Below are 10,132 nucleotides of genomic sequence, written 5' to 3' on the forward strand. Positions count from 1 at the left end.
CCAGACGGCAAAGCATTGCAATAGTCTGTGCTGAGTTTCCCAAAAGCATCGTAGCACAAAGATCATTGTTAAATGGTAGCGCAAGCAGCACAATGAACACTCTCCTTGTTAAGAGGCTTTTGGGAAACCCATTACAGAGCTAGAGGTAACAAAAGGATTAGTTACTGTTTCTGAATTAGTTTTTTGCTTGCCTCTGTGTGTGTGTGTGTGTGTGTGTGTGTGTCTCTCTCTCTCTCTCTATTTGCAGAACTTCCACAACAATGCCCCTGTCAAACCAAAATCAAAATGCAGAGCCCATATTAGATAGCTTAAAATTGTGAATGTTGAAGAATGATGCAGGTCAGAGCCTATTTACAGTTAAGAAGGCCCTCCTTATCTGCAATTTAAAATACTACCTATTTGACGCCATTTTCGAGTGATCATTTTAACAGTATAAACTTTTAGTGAATAAAACATTTACTTCCAACCAGAAATTAATAAAGTATTGTTATACACCATAACTTATATCACAACTATTAGTGTATTTTCTTTTAAATATCTTACAACAATTAACGTGGAAAAGTGATCCATGCATCACACAATAGCACTGAAACGTGAGCCTCAGCTCTAAAACATTCATGGAAATCCAGCACAGTCCATTCAGTGGAGGGTCTTCAGCAAGAGTAGACATGGAGGTTACAGAACAACTACTAACATGTCCCATCTGTGCGGATGTCTTTACAAAACCCATACGTCTCCCCTGTGGACACAACTTCTGTCAGACCTGCATCCATATCGTTTGGAACATGGATGATGATGACTCAGGAGCAGGACCACGATTCTGTCCTGAATGCCAGATCTTTCTTCCACCTGACCTGACGCTTGAAATCAACACAGATCTGGAGCAAAAGGTACAGCATTCCAGCACTTGTGGACGTGTGACAGAAGAGACTGCATTAATGACTTCAGCTATCACGTGTGATCAGTGCATTGAGAGGTCTTCAGTGGCTGTGAAAAATTGTCTGAACTGTGATGCTTCACTATGCTCAGCTCACACTCTCCATCATCAGCACAGGGAGCGGCTCAGAGGACACACACTTATTGAATTGACCGAAGATCTGTTTTCCTATAAGTGTCAGGAGCATGGTGAGGAGCAGAAGCTGTTTTGCCAGGATGACCAGGCTGCCGTGTGCTATCTCTGTGTGGTGTTCGGAACACATAAGAATCACCGGATCATCCAGCTGCATGAAGCCTGCTCAGATTTCAAGGTAGTAGACAACATGCTATTACAGTTGTATTATAGTGTTCTAGTTTATTTATAGTTATTTTTGTGTTATATTAGAATGTGATTTTGTTGGTTTTAGGTTGGTTTTTATTTTATGTTTTATTTTAGATATATTGTTAATATTTTAAGTTCCAGAAACAGACTGAGCTTTAATATATATATATATATATATATATATATATATATATATATATATATATATATATAAACATACTAGCAGGTTGCCCGGGTTCTTGGGGGGTGAAACTCGGACATAATTTTTTTAGTATGTGACATACAATATATTACTCATCTCATCTCATTATCTCTAGCCGCTTTATCCTGTTTTACAGGTTTCTAGTTTTACATTCTTTATTAGAGAAACACAAATATAAGCTACATACATTTCTCCTGGGAAAATATTTTCACTTTGTCGATTTTTACACTTCAGGTTCTGATTAAATATGCTGTTTTATATTTTATATATATATATATATATATATATATATATATATATATATATATATATATATATTACACACAAGGTTAGTCAAAATTATGTTAACACTTAAATGGTAGAAACCATTTCTTCACAAAACATACATCATATGTGCAAGATGATTTACAGGACGGTTCGCCATCGTGTTCAATACACAAAAACCAGCGAGCAACAGTACCATTTAATCTGTCACCCATGGCATATGTCTATCTGCAGGGGAAAACTAATCGATTAATGTTAACATAATTTTGACTAACCCTGTGTGTGTGTGTGTGTGTATATATATATATATATATATATATATATATATATATATATATATATCCATCTATCTATCCATAGATAGATAGATGGATAGATATCTAGATAGATTTTGTGTGTGTGTGTGTGTGTGTATCAGAAAAAAAGGGGTTAAAAAGTAATACAATAGTCAGTGGGAAGGGTGGAGAGAAGATATCCACTAAGAAATGAAAGATACTTTGTTGGTACATATTTCTTACTTCATCCAAACATCCACCATGCAGGGGCCCACCGGGACCCCCTGGGGCCCAAATATGGAATTTCTGAGTTCTGCCAAATTGTGGCTATCTCCTATACCTATGTGCCAAGTTTGGTGAAGATCTGTCGAGAGTTTGTGTTGATAAATATAACGTGAAAGGCATTGAGGGAGGGGGTGGGTGGATGTTGTGCCCCCCCAGGGACCTCCCTGGGGCCCGTACATGAATTTTGCTTATATCTGCAAAATTCCGGGTCATCCCGGACCTACTTGGCAAATTTGATGAAAATCTGTCGAGAAATGCTAATGTTAGCTCAAAACAAACAAACAAACAATGCCGCTTATTATTTATTGGAGCTTGGTTTTGTAGGGAAGGCATGCACTGAACACCACTGCATAAACCACCACTTTGTACCACCAATACCCCTGACATTTCCAGAGTAAAACAGATTTACTCTTCACAGTTAAAGACTCTAAACATGTGTTGTCATCTTCTCTGGCCCTCTGAGGGTCTCTTTAGAAAGCAGTGGAGGAAAGAAATGCGGAGCTGCAGCAGAACAGACACCTGGCTGTGTGTGCTTTACAGGACCTGCAGCGACTGGTTTCTGAGACATCTGTAAATGTTCACCTAACACAAATATTATAGATTTTACTTTTTAAAATTTGTTTTTAGTCATTAATCTGATTTTTTTTATTTTAATGTAACTTGTCTTTGCTGCTTAATTTCTCTCTAATCATCTTTCAAAAATGTGTTTCTTTTTTTAACCTGAAACACAATGATTTTTTGTTTATTTTCCAGTCTTCTGCTAAAGCCTACAGAGTCAGAACCACAGAAACATACAAGCAAATAAAAGCCTTGATTGTACAGGATCAACAGCTGATGATGGATATTATAGAAATGGAAGAAGTTTACATCAACAAGTGGGTGGCGTCTCGGAGAGTGTCTTTGGAGCAGCAAATAAAAGACATGGATTCTTTATTAAGTGAAAGCAAATCTCTTCTTCAAGAAAACGATCAGCTAAAACTGATCAGGGTACCATGACAAACTATGTACTAAATACACTATATGAATTTAGAATTATTTGAATGTTTTTTTCCCTTATTATATAATTTTCTTTTTGTAGCATCTCAAAAAGCATACATTTAGGTGAGTAAAGCATACTGGAAAAATGCCTCTCTTTCCATACAGTCAAGTGCAAATGTTGCATATCATTTAAAAAAAGATAAAGAATTTTATTTACACCAAGAAGACAGCATGTTTGGTTTCACTCACATTCTTTTATTAGTATAAGCAACAAAAAGATGGGAAGATATTAATATAAAACACAAGGACATTAGTTGGTCAGTGATCTCATTCTTCCTCTGGGTCTGGAAACCAAGAATTCCAGGGAAATATTTCATTTAAAAGAAATTTTTCTTTATATTTTTCCCTTATATTTTGAATGGCTCTCATTACAGGATCTTCCTTTTATTTTAACATATTGGAATTCAACTATTTGTACAAAAATTGTAAAATAGAGGTGCATTTATGATTTTCATTCAAAACACCATAGCAATGTCTAGGATACAGGCACTTACAAATGCAAGTGCAGGGGAGAGCAGGTGCATCGTAAACTGGTAACTAAATCCAATACAGCAATCTGAAGACATAATCAGGGACAGGCAAGGGTTGATCAATTTGCAAACAAAGTCAACCGCACTAGAATGCCAGAAGGCTCTGTATGATCAGGGACACAAAACAATACTTTGCAGTGAGCGTATGTGAATGCTGGGCTTATATAGGGAAGTAATTACAGGAAAATGGGAAACAGGTGAACTTCCTAGAATTCTGGAGATGAGGAGCGCTGCGGTGCTTGGGAATTGTAGTCCAAAGCGGCCATGTTTGGAGGCTGATCCAAACTTAGGTTTTCAGTGCTATTACTGACAGGGGATGTAAACCTTTTTATTCAACTGCACATGTGAGGAAAAGCTGACCTGTTAGAATTTAGTTGAAAAGAATGTAAATAGAGGATTTCCAGGATTTCTTTCTTTCTTTTTTTCAGATTGATCAGTTTCCTCAAAAATGGTTTCACATACAACATATTTCCATCTATCAATTATCTCTACTGCTTATCCGTCAGGGCCACAGAGGGAGTTTCACATATGTCTTTTATTTATTTATTTTCCTGGTAACAGGGCAAAATTGAAATCAACAACACTGTCATCAGTGGATACACACAAACACAGGATGGAAACTGTACAACAGCTGGTTGAAAGTCTTTATAAAGCTGTGTTCCAAATCACTAAGCGACTATGGGCAAGTATGCACAATTACTTGATACAAATATATTCTGAAGAGTTTTTATGGTGATGAATACGACACTTCCCTTCTTCCAGACCTGAAGACAATACATTTAGATCCAGATACAGCACACCCTAATCTGGAAGTTTCCTCAGACCTGCTGGAGGTTTGCTGGAGTAAACAGAGCAGGCAGGAAAGCAAAGACACAGAAGACGTCAGCACTGAGTACAGTATCCTGGCCAAGGAGTCATTCCTCAGTGGCTCTCATTACTGGGAGACTGCAGTCTGGGAGAAACCATACTGGCTAATTGGTCTGTCATATGGGTCCAAAACACAGGCAGGAAAGAAGAATGAAACTCCTGACTGTATCCTCTTGAACAAGACATTCTGCTACATCTATCATGGAAATGGAAGATATCTTGTATGCAATGGTTCAGAGGAAACTATGTTAGCAGTGGAAAAGAAAATTCAAAAAGTTGGAGTCTGTGTGGAAATTGAGAAAGGAACAGTAGTTTTCTATGATGCAGACACACTGAAATTGCTCCATTTGTTTTCAGTAGAATTTCTGGGTCCAGTGAGACCTTTATTCAACCCTTGCCTTTGTTTCAACAAGCAAAACGCACAACCTCTCATCTTGTTAAACTGGACAGGCCAAAAGGAGTCCGTATAATTTTATAAAATATGTATTTTTACTTGTGAAAATCGGGAACGTTTGCAAGTATGTTGATCTGTCCGTTTGTCCGTTTCGCAAGTATCGTGCTCTGCACGACTTATATATATATAAAAATGCAGATATGTTATCCTGTCATAGCTACTGCTGCTTTCAGACATCAATACTACTTGTGTCTTTTACAAATTGTGTAAACTATACACTCACTGTCCACTTTAAGAGGAACTTGTTCTTGATTCTAAGATTCCTGTTCTTAGCTGCAGGAGTGGAATCCAATGTGGTCTTCTGCTGTGGCATGCTGAGATGCTTTTCTGCTCACAATAGTTGGGAAGAGTGATTATATGAGTTACTATATTCTTCCTGGCAGCTCAAACCAATCTGGTCATTTTCCTAAGCTCTCTTATCAACAAGACGTTTCCACCCACAGAACCGTCGCTCATTCAGTGGTTTTTTTCACACCATTCTGTGTAAACTCTAGATTCTTTTGTGTGTGTGAAAACTCCAGGAGATCAACAGTTTCTGAAATACTCAAACCAGCCCATCTGACACCAAGTCAAGTTTATTTGTATAGCGCTTTTAACAATAAACATTGTCGCAAAGCAGCTTTACAGAAAATGAAAGACTTTAAACATGAGCTAATTTTATTCCTAATTTATCCCCAATGAGCAAGCCTGTGGTGACGGTGGCAAGGAAAAACTCCCTCAAACAACATGAGGAAGAAACCTCGAGAGGAACCAGACTCAAAAAGGAACCCATCCTCATTTGGGTGATAACAGATAGCATGGTTATAAATAACTTGCTTCTATAACTGTGTCCTATATAATCACAAAGTATAACTATGAAAGCAGGAAAATCATCATTGTTTTAACATGAAGTCTGTTTTGTTGAAGATATAAACTGTTCATTGATGGAAACGTAAGTGCAAAATTGTTCATGACAACTGCAGTCCTAAAGTTAGCAAGTCGACTGTAGTCCTCAGCCATCTTCCAAGTGCAACTTTCAACTGTCCATATGGGGCCATCCTCCACAGGAGCGATGAGATGAGACTCCAGCCAGACGTAGGGCATCAGGATGGATCAGGCAGGTCCGGAGAGCAGAAGAGGTCGGCACCACTGGTGTCTCAGGATTGACATGTAACTCAACAGAGGGACAGACAGAGGGAAGAGATGAGGGAAGGGGGGAGAGAGAGAGAGAGAGAGAGAGAGAGAGAGAGAAAACACAGGTTGTTAGGTATGCCCAATGTCACCTAAAGAGTAAGAACAGGATACATTTTGCACTAAGTGCAAAGAGGGACTAACTATGACAGCATAACTAAAAGGGGAGAGCCAGAAGGTAACACAGGCATGAGGACGCCCTGGGACATAAAGCAGCCAGCTACTACACACTCAACAAACCCAAGTGAGCAAGTGACACCAATACCCATGCCACAGTGAAAGTCACAGAGATCACAGTTTTTCCCATTCTGATGTTTGAAGTGAACATTAACAGCAGCTCTTGATTTGTATCTGCATGATTTTATGTATTGTGCTGCTGTCAAGGGATTGGCTGATTAGATGACTGCATAAAACAGCAGGGGTATGGGTAATAAAGTGGCCAGTGAGTATACAGTTGTTTAATGAAAATATTTCATGTTTGTCTTTATACTTTAATTTGTCTATAAATTTAACATAATACAATGCTTATATGCCTTCATTTCAGAGGTGGATGAGGAAATATACGTATAAGATATGATCTCCATCTGTACAATTAAACTGATATGTATGACATGTTCTTGTATATCGGATGGATACCGGACAGTAGTAAAAGCAGTGGGGGCAGGAATTGTTATTTAATCATCATCAAGCAATCTTGCCATATTAATACTGTTGCCACAAAATAATACCATTCTTTTTCTCCTCCTGTGGTAAACCTTCAGTATGTCGATAACCCTAAACCTATTCCTAAGAGTCTTGCCATCACTGAGGTTGATGTGATATGCATCTTGATGCATTGCCAGTGATCTGATACATTCAAGATACATATGTAGCAAGTATTAATGCGACACAATATGATTCTCCTCTACTGCGATGCGGTGCGATTCAACATGATTTGATTCACCACAATGCGATACAATGCAATGCAAATAATACGATGATATGCAACTCAGTATGGTACAGATAGTTTGAGTTTATTCCTTTGCTACTTCTTAACATTTAAATCAATTTAAGGATGCTCAGGATTAACAGTGAAAAATAGTGCAAAGTGCTGTAACTACTGCCAGCAGATGGCTGTGCTTTACACTTTCATTGGGTAGGCTAAGTCTGCAGTGAGCAGAAAGCAGTGGTGCTGTTTCTATATGAACAATAAAAATTAAAAATAACCTTTCACAGAGAGGTATTTACTAACTGCTTTTAAATGTTAAAAAAAACAGTTTAGATTAGATTAGATTAGATTAGATTAGATTAGATTAGATTAGATAGAACTTTATTGATCCCTTTGGGCGGGTTCCCTCAGGGAAATTAAGATTCCAGCATCATCATTACAGGATAAACAGAGAATAGAAAATAGAGAAAAGCTTCTAGATAAATTAAATTAAGTATTTACATATACAAATATAAAAAGAATAAGATATGGGGAAGCGGCACGGTGTTGTAGTGGTTAGCGCTGTCGCCTCACAGCAAGAAGGTCCGGGTTCGAGCCCCGTGGCCGACGAGGGCCTTCTGTGTGGAGTTTGCATGTTGTCCGCGTGGGTTTCCTCCTGGTGCTCCGGTTTCCCCCACAGTCCAAAGACATGCAGGTTAGGCTAACTCCACGTTTCTCAAAGTGTGGGGCGTGTGAAATCGGAAGATTTATGTATTTATTTCTTTTGCATTCTTTATTTATGCCTTTCTGTTTTGCTTGTAAGTTACACTCGCTCAAAATGTGTTCAGTTATTGTCCTTGCTAAACGTGTTAAAGAACATTACATAGGAAACATCTGCACTCGACACCGGCCACCTTTCCTTTTTCATTCACACTGACTATGCGTTGCTATGCGACTAACCATTGTTTACATACCTCAGAAAGATTCTCGGGCGCTACGCACGCTAGAATCTTCAAACCTGCATTCGTGCTAGCTGAGCCTGAGACATCAGAACTAGGCACGAAAATGGATACGTTTGTTAAAAGGGCCGCTAAAGTCGGGGATTTTATGGCACCAATAGTGAAGGGGAAGGCAAGTACCAAATGCCAACCTAAAAGAAAATATGTTGAGTCCTACCTTGGCTTAGGATTCACGGTAGCTGAGGTAGGTGATGAGGAGCGACCTTTATGTGTATTATGCCTGCGGCAACTGGCAGCCGACAGTATGCGGCCTAACAAATTGCGCAGACACTTGGAGACTGCACACCCCACTCACATTGATAAACCCATAGCTTTTTTTCGAACGAAAACTTGCGGAATACCGGCAGCAGGAAAAGGGAATGGTGAAAACTGCGTCAGTTAATAGCAGGGCACAGATGGCTTCATACGAAGTAGCATACCATATTGCCCAGTGCAAAAAGCCACATACAATAGCTGAGCAACTCATTCTCCCTGCTACTATTGATATGGTATCAGTTAATTGATGAGAAAAGCGCTTCCAAATTAAAATCAATCCCCCTGTCAAACGACACCGTTGAGAGATGAATTTCCGACATTTCTAATGACATCGAATCCCAACTCATTGAACAACTGCAAGAAAGTCGCTTTGCTTTACAAGTGGACGAAGCAACAGACAGCAGTAAAACGTGCCTCTTCATTGCTTATGTCCGTTTCATAAACGAGCTGTCACTAAACGAGGATTTGCTCTTTTGCAAACCTGTACCATCAAGAGCCACGGCAGAGGAGCTGTTCAAGATTATGGACAACTACTTCAAAGAACAAGGGCTGAGGTGGGAAAATTGCTTGGGGTTCTGTTCTGATGGAGCGCAGACAATTAGTGCAGCAGATAACATAATATTTCAGAGGAATCTTTCAAATTGTGATACAAGCACCAAATTCGGCACAGATACTCCTTAGACATTTTTCTTTTGAAAAAGTACACGGGCCACTTGAAATTCAAGATGGCTGCCCATTTTAAAGATGGCCACCATGTCCAGTACAGAAATATATCATTTTGCCATAACTATGCACAGACTTGTCCGATATGGATGATTCTGGCATCAAATTATACATTTTTGACCATGTAGAATCCAAATCTGGGAGAATAAAATCACTCAGAAGCTTACTTTTGCCTTATTCTTGGCCTTTTGTAAAATAGTCCACTAACGTAGCTAGCATGCATGTTTGTATAGACTGTAGCAATAATTATAGTTTGGGATGTAGGGTGTAGCAGTAGAGGTAGAGGATGTCCTCATCATAGCAATCAGTGTTCTGCCTCTCCTTCAAGGAATTGGTCTGCACCAGTTGTGGGTGGCCTTTGGCCAAGGACGGAACCTGAGATGGATTCCTGTACATGACCTGCACCTCTCTTTAGGACTGGAGAAGAGCAAAGGAATACTCTTCTTTCATGCCTTCACTGGTTGCAATGTTGTATCAGGCTTCCGCAGCAAAGGGAAGAAGTCTGCATGGCAAACCTGGGATGTGTATGCTGAAGCTTCTGATGTCTTTGCCAAGCTCAGCCAGTACCCACCAACAGTAGATGATGATCTGGAGGTCCTGGAGAAGTTTGTGGTGACAATGTATGACAGGTCCAGTACAGTTGTACGTGTTGATGATGCCAGGCTGGATATGTTTGCTTGAAAGCAGAGGCCATATGAAGCCATCCCTCTAACTCAAGCAGCACTACTTCAGCATGCAAAGCGCGCTGCCTATCAAGCAGGCTGTATATGGAGTCAGTCAACACTGCGCCAACCAGAAACACAAAGTCCTGCTGACTGGGGATGGACAAAGAGTGGAGACACATGGAAGGTCTTCTGGACAACGCTTCCACCTATTGCCGAGAGT

The 10,132-nt window shown here is 39.5% G+C and overlaps 1 protein-coding gene across 1 annotated transcript; it reads left to right on the forward strand.

Annotated features, from left to right (window-relative positions):
* The first annotated feature begins 668 nt into the window (after nucleotides 1-668).
* LOC132888903 (E3 ubiquitin-protein ligase TRIM41-like) lies at nucleotides 669-9,928 on the forward strand. Its single transcript, XM_060924996.1, has 6 exons — nucleotides 669-1,247; nucleotides 2,759-2,854; nucleotides 3,038-3,271; nucleotides 4,414-4,474; nucleotides 4,615-5,183; nucleotides 9,512-9,928. The coding sequence occupies exons 1-6, from the start codon at nucleotides 669-671 to the stop codon at nucleotides 9,926-9,928; spliced, it is 1,956 nt and encodes a 651-aa protein (XP_060780979.1).
* The last annotated feature ends 204 nt before the right edge of the window (nucleotides 9,929-10,132 follow it).

The sequence above is a fragment of the Neoarius graeffei genome, chromosome 7 (assembly GCF_027579695.1).
Source record: "Neoarius graeffei isolate fNeoGra1 chromosome 7, fNeoGra1.pri, whole genome shotgun sequence".
Lineage (NCBI taxonomy): Eukaryota > Metazoa > Chordata > Actinopteri > Siluriformes > Ariidae > Neoarius > Neoarius graeffei.

Bases quoted from the DNA above. Each gene is read 5' to 3' on its own strand.
- LOC132888903 (XM_060924996.1), top strand. From the start codon at position 669: ATGGAGGTTACAGAACAACTACTAACATGTCCCATCTGTGCGGATGTC. The intron at 1,248-2,758 runs GTAGTAGACAAC...GGGTCTCTTTAG, and splicing joins AAGCCTGCTCAGATTTCAAG to AAAGCAGTGGAGGAAAGAAA. The intron at 3,272-4,413 runs GTACCATGACAA...TCCTGGTAACAG, and splicing joins ATCAGCTAAAACTGATCAGG to GGCAAAATTGAAATCAACAA.